Source organism: Megalobrama amblycephala, linkage group LG8, assembly GCF_018812025.1.
Source record: "Megalobrama amblycephala isolate DHTTF-2021 linkage group LG8, ASM1881202v1, whole genome shotgun sequence".
NCBI classification, from domain to species: domain Eukaryota; kingdom Metazoa; phylum Chordata; class Actinopteri; order Cypriniformes; family Xenocyprididae; genus Megalobrama; species Megalobrama amblycephala.
In genome coordinates, this window is record NC_063051.1 from 14,113,034 (window position 1) to 14,128,727 (window position 15,694).

Consider the following 15,694-nt stretch of genomic DNA (forward strand, 5'->3'; position numbering starts at 1 on the left):
GAGGACAACTGAGGGACTCAAACACAACTATTAAAAAAGGTTCAAACATTCACTGATGCTCCAGAAGGAAACACGATGCATTAAGAGCCGAGGGGTGAAAACCTTTGAATTCAAATATCAAGGTAAATTGTACTTAATTTTTCTGCCGGGAAACATGCAAGTATCTTCTGTTGGTTCCGAAGGGCAGTACTAAATGAAAAACAATGATATTTAAACAAAATAAGAAAAATTGTGACATCTTCATCCTGTTCAAAAGTTTTCACAACCCGACTCTTAATGCATCGTGTTTCCTTCTGGAGCATCAGTGAATGTTTGAACCTTTTTTAATAGTTGTGTTTGAGTCCCTCAGTTGTCCTCAGTATGAAAATACAGATCTCAAAATCCTACAGTCACTGCTGGAAAGGGTTCAAATATGCAAAAATGCTTGAAAACTGATGAATCTGCAGGAGCTGGAGGAATTTTCTGAAGAACAGAGCTCAGTTTAACTGCTCAGGACAAACAAGGGACTCATGGACAACCATCACAAAACGTGGATCATCAGGTAACCACACACAGTACTGAGAATCAATGGTTCACATACTTATGAATGGGGTTATTTTAATAAAATCAGCTATTGTTTTGTCTTGTGAACTAAATGCAAACATATTTTATGTAAAATATCTTACTCAGGACAGTACTAAACAAAAAATAACATGCATATTTTATTATCCCTCTTATTTTATTAAACTAATTCTCATTTTCACAGATTCTGCAAGAGGCTCACATACTTTTTCATGCCACTGTACATTGTATTTATAAATAAGTAGGCCTATCTGTTTCCACTAAAATAGCCTATAAATTGTTTTTATAGAATTGTTTAAAACAATTAAAATACTATTTGGCCAGTGGAATTGAATGAAACAACTCTATTCTAAAACCTTTATCTGTATTTTATACAATTTTGTTTTTATGGATATTTTGATATATTTATTCTAAAACATAAAGAGGATATTGGATGATTTTTATCCATGTAGTGTGTTGCACAAATGGGATTTATAGTACATATCTAATATTTCTTGTCTTGTACCTTTGACGGTGTTAACCATATAATATGCATGGAAATGATATGCAGATGAGGTTATGTGTAACCCCTCACCCAGGTCCCGCTCTGCATGAGCCGCGAACCTGGGTCTCCGGCGTGGGAGTCGGACGCTCTAACAAGGAGGCTAAAGGCTACAACCCCTAGTGTCAGTCGCTAGAGCATCTCTTGAGATCAGAGGAGTGAGGTTTACTGGCACAGCGACTACTAGCTGGCCTCCGTTACGCTCACCCCCCTAAACCTCACTCCAATCCGGGTCACGGCACCAATCGCCCCGCTCTGCGCGGACCTCGAACCTGGGTCTTCGGCGTGGGAGTCGGATGCTTTAACAAGGAGGCTAAAGGCTGCAACACCTAGCCTCAATCGCTATCTCTTGAGATCAGAGGAGTGAGGTTTACTCGCACAGCGACTACTAGCTGGCCTCCGTTACATTTGCATAGTAAAACTAGGCATCATAAGCCCCATATATGGTGATTTCAGGGAGGAGACAGGGTGGAGATGCATGTACACAATCTTCCACTGACTGGGATTTATAAAGGGATTTGTGCGCAGGTTCTGGCGTATGCATGGTTCTGAATGCATAAATCTGAATTTGTTTGTGCATACGTTTTAAGTTTTATAAATGAGGCCCCTGAAATATACCACAAAAGTCATGTGCACTATACATTTATGGTGCATTTTTTGTTAAATGTCATTATTTCACATGTATCAAACTCTGTTTCCTGGAGGGCTACTGTCCTGCAGAGTTTAGCTCCAACCAGCTCCAATACACCTGCCTAGAAGTTTCTAGTAATCCTAAAGATTAATTAGCTGGCTCAGTTATGTTTAATAAGCTAAACTCTGCAGGACAGTGCTCCAGAAAGTTTGACAACCCTGTATTATTTACTCCTTCAAATCCTACATTACTTCTTTTCTTCTGTGGAACCCTAAATTATCTTTCCCTCCAGTAAGCTGACAACTAAATTAGCACTGCAACTGGATCAATGAATCAATGAATTTGAGGACCGGATGAGTCCAATTCATGAATGGATTATTAAGATCAGTTTTGTGAACTGAATGAGGCAGTGAAAAGATCCAACTCAAAAGAATAAAAAAACAACTTAGAAGAAGAAGAAGAAAAAAATTGTCCCTCACACAAAGTTATCAGGTCTTCAGAAGACTTAAAGGTGCCCTAGAATTAAAAATTGAATTTATATTGGCATAGTTAAATAACAAGAGTTCAGTACATGGAAATGACAAAGTGAGTTTCAAACTCCATTGTTTCCTCCTTCTTATATAAATCTCATTTGTTTAAAAGACCTCCGAAGAACAGGCGAATCTCAACATAACACCGACTGTTACGTAACAGTCAGGGTGTACGCCCCAATATTTGCATATGCCAGCCCATGTTCCCAACATTATGAAAGGCATTAGGCATTAATGTCTGGATCTGCACAGGTGAATCAACAGACTAGGTAAGCAAGCAAGAACAATAGCGAAAAATGGCAGATGGAGCAATAATAACTGACATGATCCATGATATCATGATATTTTTAGTGATATTTGTAAATTGTCTTTCTAAATGTTTCGTTAGCATGTTGCTAATGTACTGTTAAATGTGGTTAAAGTTACCATCGTTTCTTACTGTATTCACGCAGACAAGAGCCGTCGCTATTTTCATTATTAAACACTTGCATAAACACAACTTCATTTTTTATAAATCTCTCCAACAGTGTAGCATTAGCCGTTAGCCACGGAGCACAGCCTCAAATTCATTCAGAATCAAAGGTAAACAATATAACAGTATACAATACTCACATAATCTGAAGCATGCATGCCGTATGCATGACGAACACTTTGTAAAGATCCATTTGAGGGTTATATTAGTTGTGTAAACTTTGTTCATGCACTGTTCAAGGCAAGCGCGAGCTCCATGGGCGGGGAGCAGGAGAATTAAAGGGCCAGTAGCTCTGAATCGGCTCATTTATAATGATGCTCCAAAATAGGCAGCTAAAAAATGAATTAAAAAAAATCTATGGGGTATTTTGAGCTGAAACTTCACAGACACATTCAGGGGACACCTTAGACTTATATTACATCTTTTTTTTTTAAAAAAGTTCTAGGACACCTTTAATGTAATGTAATTTTATCGTTATCCATTTTAATTGGATCTGAAAGAGTGACAATCATCAAAATTTCTGTTTTATAAGCATTCACTCAATCTGCAATGAGTGGCCTTGGCAGCCAGTAACTTGTCTGTCAACAGCAGAGCAGGTGGAACTGGTTTTTCCCCAATCAAAAGAGGCTGAACTTCAGTCTTTCAGGCTGAACATGTAGTTCTTTTCTAAAAAAGATTCTTACTCAGTTTATTCAGTTTTATCACTAAGGAGACAAAAATACATTCTATGAAAAGAAAAAAAAAATGTAGTCAAAACAATCCAAAGAGAGCAAACTGAGACCAGCCTAAGGAAACACAGAAGTCTGTTCTGAGTCTGAGATTACATTTAAAAACAACTGCAGCTTCTAAATAAATCAACACAAGGTCCTTCAAACTCCTAGTCAATACTTTAACAACATCAGGGGGGATCTTTTTGCAATATTTTTGTGCAGTCCTATACATCAAATATCCTATACATTAAATGTGTATGGCTGGTTTCAGGGTGTTTTCACAAGTCATCTAGCTGATATGTAGCTAAAATCTATTTTTAATATGGCAACCAAACCTAGATTAGTTATCAATGCTGCAATCCTATTGCCAGTAAGACGGAAGATAAGCATTTATGCCTGTCTTTCCATCATCTACTGCAGCTGAAGCAGAACTTAATACAGTAGTGGCCAAAAATGATGTCCGGAGGGGATATTTGCACAATGTCTGCTTTTCACGGCCCTTCAGGTTCAATTAAACAATCAAAATATGAGTATATGATATATTGGGAAGAAGAATACACTAAACTTGGTTAAGGTATTAAAATGACAATATTATTTGGCAAGAAAGGCAATCTCCAGCATATCATGGGATATGGGTTTAATAGTATTTATGCAAAAAAAAAATCTAACTCTAACAGGAAATAATGCATACAGTGACCACAATGTAATCAGTTATTAATATTTCATTGGTTATCCCTTGTTTTTGATTACAGCAGCCTTTCTGCTGTTTATTAACTCACTAAACTTTGTGCATGTGTCATGCTTAACTTTTTTCCAATCCTCATTAAGTTCTTCCCAAAATTGAGCTTCGTTGGATGACCTGTATGACTTATCACTATTAAGGCTTATAATTTCCCAAAGGTTTTCAATGGCTGTAAGGTCAGGGGACTGAGGAGGGAACTTAAAGGTGCCCTAGAACTTCTTTTTAAAAGATGTAATATAAGTCTAAGGTGTCCCCTGAATGTGTCTGTGAAGTTTCAACTCAAAATACCCCATAGATTTTTTTTTTAATTCATTTTTTTAACTGCCAATTTTGGGGCATCATTAACTATGCACCGATATATAGGTTGCGGACCCTTTAAATCTCCCGCTCCCCCGCCCTGGAGCTCGCGCTTGCCTTGAACAGCATAAAAACAGTTCACACAGCTAATATAACCCTCAAAATGGATCTTTACAAGATGTTCGTCATGCATGCTGCATGCTGCATGCATGCGTCGGATTATGTGAGTATTGTATTTATTTGGATGTATTACATTTGATTCTGAATGAGTTTGAGGCTATGCTGCGTGGCTAAAGCTAACATTACACACTGTTGGAGAGATTTATAAAGAATGAAGTTGTGTTTATGCATTATACAGACTGCAAGTGTTTAAAAATGAAAATAGCGACGGCTGTCTTGTCTCCGTGAATACAATAATAAACGATGGTAACTTTAACCACATTTAACAGTACATTAGCAACATGCTAACGAAACATTTAGAAAGACAATTCACAAATATCACTAAAAATCTCATGTTATCATGGATCATGTCAGTTATTATTGCTCCATCTGCCATTTTTCGCTGTTGTCCTTGCTTGCTTACCTAGTCTGATGATTCAGCTGTGCACATCCAGACGTCCTGCCCTTGTGTAATGCCTCGATCATGGGCTGGCATATGCAAATATTGGGGGCGTACACCCCGACTGTTACGTAACAGTCGGTGTTATGTTGAGATTCGCCTGTTCTTCGGTCTTTTAAACAAATTAGATTTATATAAGAAGGAGGAAACAATGGAGTTTGAAACTCAGTGTATGTCTTTTCCATGTTCTGAACTCTTGTTATTCAACTATGCCAATATAAGTTCAATATTAAAGACTTCAAAATACTGAGCATGAACACTTATTGCGAGCAACTTTGTTGCATTTGTGGTGTGTTTGGGATCATTATGTTGGAAAATACACATTTTCTCTCCAAACCGATCCTCTATACTTAGCTACATTGTGTTCAGCAGGATCTTCAAGTATTGGTCCATTTTCAAAGTGCCAGCAACTTTGTATTTCCTTCCAACACCTGCTGCAGACATGCATCCCCAATACCATTATGCTTCCCCTGCTGTGCTTAATGGTGCCATGCATGCATTTAGTATTAACTCTTTGTTAATGAATTTTCCATCATTTATGAGACAACTGTCTAATGACACAGAATGAAATGTCGACCCAGGAAGAGTGTGCAAGCTTTGAGGGTACTGATGGAAGTGATCTACTCCATATATGTTTTGCTCATCACTCTGAATCCGATCCAGATGTAGTCTTTGACAAAACCGTGATTTTTTTCTCAGCCTTTTCTTTAAAATGTTGTTTTCTTTTTAATGAAACTTACCCACATTCAAAAGTTGGTAAAAAAGAATGCATGAAGCTAGAATAAAATGGGAATAAAATATTCTAATGAAGCTAGAATAAAATGGGTGTGTTCTTTCTTTTGATATATTGCATATTTAGATATTCATACAACAAAACATTCTGAGGATCATGGCATGAGTCTTGTGAAAACGTTCAAATATGCTGCCGCTAACTGGCAAAATTTTAAAAATATGCTAGCGGGGAAAGAATTAAAACGCTCCAGACATCTCCTACGAACATACCATCTAACGCTAGGTTGTTACATTTTGACTTGTCGGACTGCAGAGTGCGGCTTCAATCTTCCATACTCCAATCCTTACATTCTTTGGCAAATGCAAAGGAATGTAACTAATAAATGGTTTCTTTACTGGTATATAACCTCTCAATCCAGGCTCTTGTAGCTGTTGGCTTACAGTTCAAGATGACATTGGAGGTTTCTCAAAATTACACATCTCATCCAGGTCTTTAGAAGTTGTTTTGAGGTGGCCCAACATTTCATCCTTCTGTCAAAATGCTCACTGGTCTTCCTTGTCCAGCCACAAAACTTTACATTCTGCATGGTAGTGGTGTCACTGGGCTTTGAAAAAATTCTGTGGACATTGTGACCATTCACATCCAGCAAATGAGCAATATCCAAAACTGACCAGATTTAGCCATTTTAACAATATCCGACTTGGTTGCGGAGGACATCTCCTTCCATCTGGCCAATTTCTCTAAAACCCACAAAATAACATCTAATAATATAGCTAATACCTGCCACATCGTGATTTATTGAATTATAGGCTGGGAATAATAAGTGCAAGCTTGGTATGACCACTTTTGTCAAAAATGATGTCCATATAATTTGGTATGTTTCATTGCGTCATGACAAATATTAAAATTGAAACATGGAACGTGTACATAAGTTTTATACTTCAGGCACAACTTCACAACATGCATACAAAATATTTAATAAATATTTAATAAAAAGTTTGAATAAAATGCAAAGAAGCCAATTTTCCTTGGTTGGACATCACTTCTAGCTATTACTGTATATATCAAAATCATATCTTGACTTATTTTGTCTTACTGTAATATTCAACTTAGACAATGTAGTCAACTGTCAAGTAGTTACAAAATGTTGTTTACCACTAAATATAGAGGAAGAATGCTATTAATATCATTGTATTTGTATAATTTTATTTATAATTATATTTGCAATTCTATTATTTATGTATAATATAATTATTTCAATAATAATATTTTTAAAATTGTATTTACCAGCATGCTGTACATTTTACTAAAACATTTTAAATTGCCCCACGAGACAAGATTTTGAATTTGCTGAATTTCAGTGAATCGATTCACTGAAAATGGACAGTTTGAACTGATTTGTGCATGTTTCAAACTCAGACTCTAACATAATTTTTGCTATACTGAGGTTTAAGCACTAATAAAACTTCACATTCATGAGCTGCAAGACAAGAGGAATCATAAAACTAATGATCATTTAATGATGCAGTCTTTATGAAACTTAGGGCATGTTTACACGACAATGATGTACTAAAAACTAAACTTTTTCCCTTTGCTTTTTTTCACATACAGACGATAACATTGTCAAAACGATCCCCGTTCACAAGGATCCACAAAAACTAAGACTAAAAACGCTGTGTTATGCATGCCAGGCCAGTAGTTGGCGATGTCACTTTGTAAAGAAACACTACGCACCTATAGACCACTTTGGAGCAGACGTCACAATTACGTCACTTGCAGCTGCGCGCGCATACTGGTTGCAGAAAAATAGCGGTAGCAATTGAAGGAAAATGTGCAAAATCCACAGAATAAGAGAAAAATGTTTTGTTGTGCCTCTGGATGTTGGAATCGGAATGCAAAAAATATAGTCTTCATTTTTAAAGAAAATCATCGTTGAAAACGTCCTTTGAAGATAAACAGAGACGTTTCACAGCCTGGACTGATGACACCTGCAAGGATTAGTCTACTATTAAAGCAGGAATTTGATGTAAACAGTAAGTCTACATAATTCACATATGCAGCTCAGAGGACATACATACATAGCAGTTACACGGCATGAAATAATTATAATTAAAATAATTTAAACCTATAATATTTTACATAGATAACTTTTAAACATAATAATTTTTATTTCACAATTCTATTTTTTTTTCTTGCATTTGCGTGTTTATTGCTCCCAGTTCGGACTTTATAACTCGCAATTGTGAGTTTATTTCACAATTCTGAGGGGGGAAAAGTCAAAATTGCGGGATAAATTGCAATTCAGAAAAGACGAAATAACGAGTATATCCCACAATTCTGTTTTTCTTTGTAAGAAATGTGAGATGTAAACTCAGATTTGCGAGAAATAAAAGTCAGAATTGTGAGATATAAACTCGAAATTAACTTTTTTTATTCTTTTATTTCGTGGCTTCCATAGACTTCTACTGCTCAACTGTCATTTTCTGCAACCAGCTAGGCTCCGCCCACAAAAAACGTCATCGCTGTTTGCAAACACCAAATTGGTCTATAGACTGAACACGTAATGCGCATGAGGCCACCGTTTTCACAAATGTGTGTTTTTGTTGATAATGGTATCGTTTTCAAAAACAATTTTCAGGTAGCCAAAATACTGTTGTCATGTAAATTAATGGGCAAAACGCATAAAAAAGTTTTCAAACGGCACTTTAGTGACACATTAAAATCATAACAATAATCATGATGCTGCTTAACTGTACATCAGCAGCAAAAATAATCACAAATATTTTGTGAATATTCAATACACTGCCCAGCATTACTACAGCTCTAACATGGCAAGCGAATATTGTTATTACTGCAGCACAAACCATCATTAACTAGACACAGAAAACTGCAACTACAGTAATCCGAAACTTCCGCACCGTAAAGCATCTTTATAATCAAAGTCCTTGAGGATATTCAGTGTTTTGAGTCTTTTTTTTTTTTCAACACCTATGGAGCACAAGAAATGCTCACAGCTGCAGATAAACAATGAATCCAGATTTTAATGACCACATCACATCAGTGTTTTGTCTACCTACATTTCATATCTTATCATAGATAAACCACCACAGGCAATGGCAGATTGACAGACAGATTGACCTTAATTATAAACAAATGCTGAAAGCAGATATCACAGCAGTGTTTGCGTGGCAAAGATATGAATAAACAAGCAGGGTGCAATCTGAAATGTTAGTCATTCTATTTTCAAAGTTAGAACAGCCAACACAGCTAATGGAATTACAAAATGAATCCATGAAATCAAGAACTCACTGAGAAGCGGAAGCTTTTTTCTCGATTGATGAAAATTGCTGAGTCTATTTCTACCTGTCTTTCTACTTGGCGAGGAGTTCTGGGAGTCTAAATGTGAGTGGGCATGAAGCTGGGAAAATTGGGATATTTATGAAGAGCTTTGATGCTTTAGAACGTATAGCATTGAAGAAAAAAACTAATTAAACCTACTCAACTAACTTTTGCTCAGTTGAAAACTTAATATTCAGCATTTACATATTGCTCACATCTGCAGAAGCAGAAATGCCGTTGGCGAGAAGGTCTTTGTAACACCAAAAATAGGTGAAAATAATGCTTTCGTAATATTCTCTATAGTAGAGTGTGTGATTTCATTGAGGATTACTTGATCATTTTCACTCTGCAGAAAGTTCCGGCGCAGATGTTTCAACAGCCCTGCAGCCTGAGAGAGACAGTGAATAGCATGAAGCCTGCTGTTTTCTAGAGAGCTCACACAACGAGTGCCGGATGAGCCCATTTGTATGAGGGGAGACAAACTCTCAGCCAAACTGCGGTACAGATGATAACCAGTCATTTTCTTCATTGATGGATATCTGAATAAACCATGAACACGAATATTTAAGAAATCTGCAAGAATTATAGGCTAAAAATATTACTAATTAGTATGCAACTAATCTATTGAACTTAAAATTAAAAATTGTGTGACCTAATGCAATTAATTAAACTGCAATTGACTGCAAGTTAATTAAATAGTTTGCATGAGCTGTGTTGATCAAATTGAAGGGACGCCACTCTGACCACTCTGTTTGTAACCTACAACAAAAAACTCTGAGTGAATTCTGCATTTTCACAAGGCAAAACACCAAAATTTGCCATAAATAAATAAAGAGAAAAGACCATGAGCTTAAATGTAGGGATGCCATTATCATTTCTGCTTTCTGTACTGGAGAAATTAAGAAAATACATTTCCTTTTCTATTGTTTCCTATGTTTAGTTCCTGTTTGCTTTTGTTTCCTTAGTTACCCTTGTTAGTTAACATAATAATGAATCAGTCCCATCTGCGCCATGTTAAAGGGATGATTCACCCAAAAATGAAAATTCTGTCATTAATTACTCACCCTCATGTCATTCCATCCAAACCCATAATGTTCGGAACATAAATGAAGATCTTTTTGATTAAATATATAGACAGCTACGCAACTGAAACTTTGACGCTTCAAAAATTCCATAAAGAGATTGTAAAACTAATCCATATGTATTGAGAGGTTTATTCCAAATCTTCTGAAGAGATACGCTTTATACACTGAACAGATTGAATTTAGGCTTATATTTCACATATAATCCTTCATCAACTCACACATCAGTTATGGTAAACGGAAGCTCAAGTATGTTTATTTGATGTGTGAGCATCAGTGAGGTTCATTCTCATGTTACACAGCACATTTGAACTTCCGGAAGAGGTTTGTTCTCGCAAGTCAAGCAGGTTTGGTTGAGCTTTTGTTTAGGTTCACTGATCAATGTTTATATGTGAATAAAAGCCTAAATTAAATCTGTTCATCATATAAAATGGTCGAGTCTCTTAGTTTTATGATCTCTTTATGAACGTTCTGAAGCGTCAAAGTTTCAGTTGCATAGCTATCTATGGAGGGACAGAAAGCTCTCAGATTTCATCAAAAAGATCTTCATTTGTGTTCTGAAGATGAACAAAAGTCTTACGGGTTTGGAAAGACATGAGGTTGAGTAATTAAAGGTACAATATGTAAGAATTTTGCAGTAAAATATCCAAAAACCACTAGGCCAGTGTTATATATTTTGTTCACTTGAGTACTTGCAATTTTCTCACGATTTACAAATAGCTGGAAACATTTGGGAAATTGTCATTTTAACCAAGGCTCCGGGACGTGTGAGGAGTCGTCTGTCAATTGCGTCATACCCGCGTTACCCTCCGGGTAATCCGGTTTTATTTTGTAGAAACCATGGAAACACCAAAGACGCTTTAATATTTACATGTTTTAATAGACAAGGGAATAACTGTTTGGTTACATTTATACACAAAAAACGAATTGTTGTTATATAGCTCAACACGTTTAGTCTTATTCTTTAAATCTAATTTTCTTATTTTTTTGCGAGTACCATGCTTAACCATGCCTTAAAGAAAAACACTACTTTGTGAAGTAGCAAACATAGAGTTATCAGATGCAGCTTTATTTTTAGTAACAGTAATACAGAATTTTCTCAATGATACAATGTTTTAAAATTAATTGCATGCCATTTATCAACACAAGCCATCCAGCATTTAATATGATATTCTAAAATCAATATAGCTTACTGCAGCGAACGCACAGAGTAACGTTATTACATTTTCAACACACTCAAATGTATCTAATATGATAAACAGAGCTGCATTACCTCATACTCATGACCACAAAAGGGGAAGCGGCTCCGGCGAATGTGTCATAAAAGTTCCGCTGCTCGCGAGGCTTGTGTTACGCAATTGCTCCAGTGGACAGAAAATATTACATATTGCACCTTTAATGACAGAATTTTCATTTTTGGGTGAACAAACCCTTTAACCTCTTGTTAGCCTGTGTATATACCCCTGTGTGTTAGTCCTTGATTGTCAGTCATTGTCTTTACATTCTCTGTTGTTAAAGCCGTTGCATTTCCTACTGGATTATTCTCATTGTTTGGATTCATGGTTTCTTGTTCGTATGTCTTTATTTTTTTTTGTTAATAAACTGCTTGCAAAAAGATTCTCGCCTCTCCTCTTCCCTGCTAATGGTAACAGTTGTGTAGTTCACACGGCACGTGATTTAAAATTCATTAAATTAAATTCATTTGAGTGAAACAACATTACACATTTTCTTTTCTTTTTTTTTCTTTTTTTTACACATTTGTTTTGTTTGTATAATAGTGATTTGTTCAAACATTACTGTTTGATACAGATAATTTATTTATTTACTTGTAATTATTTTACATTTCAGAAAATAATGTTAATTCTGTTCGTAGTTTGTTTTCTTTTTTTTTCTTAAAATAACAAAACAAACAGGTACAAATAACTTTATCGGATTAATAAGCAGTATCAGTAAGAGGAGTAATAAAATTAAAACTTTAAGTAATTTGAAGTAGTAATACCATTAAAATGATACCCATCCCTACTCACATGTGAGAAAACTGTCCCCTCCTTGGTCAATAAAAGACATTTTTAGATAAAAACTGTGATTGTTTGCTGTGATACTTTGATTTGAAGCATTTGAGTGTGTTTTTTGAGTTTATATAAGTCTACATCAGTGGTTCTCAATAGGGACATTCAGAGAACATGGGACAAAGCTTATATTTGCAACTACTTGCAAATGAATCTGGTCTGCAACATTTTAACATTGTGTCTACGTCGGCGTCTGCTTCGCTTCAACAGCTTGAAGCACCTTTTCACTATCTCCAATAAACAACAGCGGAAGTCATTTTTTTCCTAAAGAGATTTGAACGAGAGCTGTGTGGACTTCCGACTGTATGTGTATGGTGATTTTGCAGATCTGATTTGTTTGCATGACACATTTTATCAAATCTATTAGTGCGAGGGGAAATTCATTAATATTTTTTCCACAAAGTTATTATTTGAACACTATATCTTTGGGAAATTTTGATTATTTACATTAATGTTCAAAAGTTTGGGGTCGGTCATTTTTTAAAATTAAGCAATATGATATGTTACTGTAAATGTTTATCATGTTACAGTTGACAACAATATGTGAAAATATTCACAGTATGATTTTTGGCCAAATTGTGCAACCCTACTATCTAATTATCAGCATACAATTGTCTTTCTGTATATATAATTGCATGCAGGTTGTTACATGCTACTACAGTATGATGATAACATAACATACTGTATACAGTATACAGTATACAGTACACAGTCAAGGATGCCTAATACCACACAAGTGTCCCAGTAGATTTCAAAGCTTAGGCAGACAGATAAAGGGTGGACTTTATCTTAAATTAAAGACTAAAGGGTGTGTCTGACCTGTACTGAGCTTGGAAGTGCTCCTGAACGAAACTGTGTCGAGTTCCAGGCTGCTGTGAGTTTGCTGGGCCGGGGCATGAACTCTCCTCCAATTCCACAGAACCCTGAGACATGCAAACAGAAGGAATGAATGGAAAATATATTTAGCTGTTTTTCATATTGCTTTGGGATGTATATCTATAGATTACACAGGGAAAGTATACATAGATTAGACAGGGAGGGTGTAAAAAAAAGCATTTTGATATTGCAGTAAAATGTTTCAATACAACCGTCTTTTTTTTTTTCTTTTTTTCCAGAATTTAGAGAAATACAAGTCATGAATTAATCTCTAACTGATATATAGACAGATATAAAGCCAGTGTTACTTGTTTTCCATTCATAGAAATTGCATTGCTACTACAGAGATAATGACACAAAACACATGAACATTGATAACATTTATTTGAATTGTAGTTCAGAAAGTTGAGGATTGGTTATTTTTTACTAAACTGAAGTGTCAGGATGTGGGCATTATGGAAGTTCATATATGAAAAAAAAATTATAAATGTTATGCATATAATTGAGGGAGTGAATTAATTAATTAGATGCTACTACAGGGGCCATTCTTAGCGGTCCATAATCAAAATTTTCATTTTATATTGCATGAGATGCCAGCAATACTTGAATCACCATCAATTTTACTAAGAAACTTGGCAAAAGGTCTAAACCCACAATGAAGACACACCGGTAAGGGTGACAAGAAATTTAGCTTTAAGCATTGAAAGACGGTCAAAATAAGGCTTTGTAGAAAAATAATATACTGCATTCACAGACATTATTTTCCTGATGGGATTAGAATTCCCTGAGGGCCCTTAAAATATCCAAAAACAGCAGGTTATGCAAGGATAAACACAGACATGTTCGATTTGGATGGGATTAAAATCATGTCAAGAACATCTCGAATGTACCTAACCTCCTCAGGGACAACTAGTCCTCCAAACAGGGATTAAGACATCCAGGGAATTATGGGAAGCAGTCAGAGAAAATGAAATTTTAGTCTATACAGAGGGAGGAGAAAAATGAAACAGTCAGTATGATAAAAGTCATCTGATTCTTCAATGCAAATCCTAACTGCAGAATTAAACATGTCCTTTCTATACTGGAAGAGAGGGAGATAAATTTATACCTAAACACATACACACCTTTAAAAAGAAAAAAGAAAAGAAAAAAAAAGAAACTAGCACCTTTGGGGAACTAAAAGGCAGAAAGAGTGCTGTCAGACATTGGTGCTAACAATGCCATATTCACACTGAGACTGAGGCAACAACCATTTCCCAGTGCTGTTATAAATCAAGAGTGAAATAGGAAACATTGTAAGAAGAACTCTTCATAGAGAGATTGAGCATAACTCTTAATCTGGCTATGGTTTCTTTCCTTATTCATATCAGATGAATTGTCAAGCTTTTGGTGCACATTTGAAGAAGCACATTCTCAAATCTGGGTCAAAAGCCACTTAGCTGGACTCTAGAAAGAATAGATGCCTCAGTGACAAGACTGGGCAGTATTTCTCTCTCTCTCTCTCTCTCTCTCTCTCTCAAAATGTTTTTACCAAATACAGAAATATGCTAGAGATAACTTGATAATGTTGCTTTAGGTGCTGATAGTGAGGGTCTAAAATAGCACTGATCAGCTAGTAAACACACATGGTGTGTAGAACAAAACTACACACCAGGAGAACAAAAACCACCAAGGAGTGCAGTGCACAGTCAGAAATATAACAGGAATCAATTGACAATGTCTGGAGAACATTGCTACAACATTCCCATAACATTATCTAATTTCCATTCTCTGGGAGCAGTAACTACAAAACTCTAAAATCAAAACAGTTTAAGACTTTTGTCACTAAAAACTCTATGATTAAAAATAATTCAAATTTGACAAATTTCAAAAGGATAAACAAAGTAGACATCTGCAGAAATAGAGTGACTATTTGTTGTTAAAGAAACCTCAGATGACCATATGTCAGGAAATAATTCAAGACCATGTTTTCATAATACTAATATAAAGGTGCAGCTTATGTCTATGTACCTATTTGTTTGTCTCATCACAGAACTTGGGATGAGTTATTGCCTTTAAAGAGATAGGAGGTCAAACAGATACCCATCATCAGCATCAGCAAAACAATACAAACTGCTATACCAGACAGACACTCATGGGTATTAGATATCAGATTGTTTCATTCAGCAGACAAACTCCAGCCCAAGGACTCGTCCTTGCAGAGGAACTGATGCTGTTAACAATGACTGACCTCTGAATTATTCACTGAAGAGTCACCGAAGATGCACGTGAATGTCTATTGAACATCAATGTCTTCTATGGATCTTTTTTTTTATTATTAAGTTAAGTTTAGTTAAGAACATCTCTCTCATATAAAGAAAGTTGTCACTTTGTTGAGATTTCAAGGACTCAGGTGTACAGTAAGTAAATGTTAACAAATAAGTGTGAGTGAAGAGCTGTGAGCTGGGGAAGCCTAAGGCAGTGGTGAAAGAACTGTGAGGAAATGGGGAAGA

At 35.8% G+C, this 15,694-nt stretch overlaps 1 protein-coding gene across 1 annotated transcript in view; it reads right to left on the reverse strand.

The window, feature by feature from the left end:
• usp43a (ubiquitin specific peptidase 43a) overlaps window positions 1–15,694 on the reverse strand; it is a 114,134-nt gene that overhangs the window by 62,744 nt on the left and 35,696 nt on the right. The window contains exon 3 of the mRNA XM_048199555.1: window positions 13,146–13,249. Coding sequence (XP_048055512.1) covers window positions 13,146–13,249 — 104 coding nt within the window. The remainder of the gene's footprint in view (window positions 1–13,145; window positions 13,250–15,694) is intronic.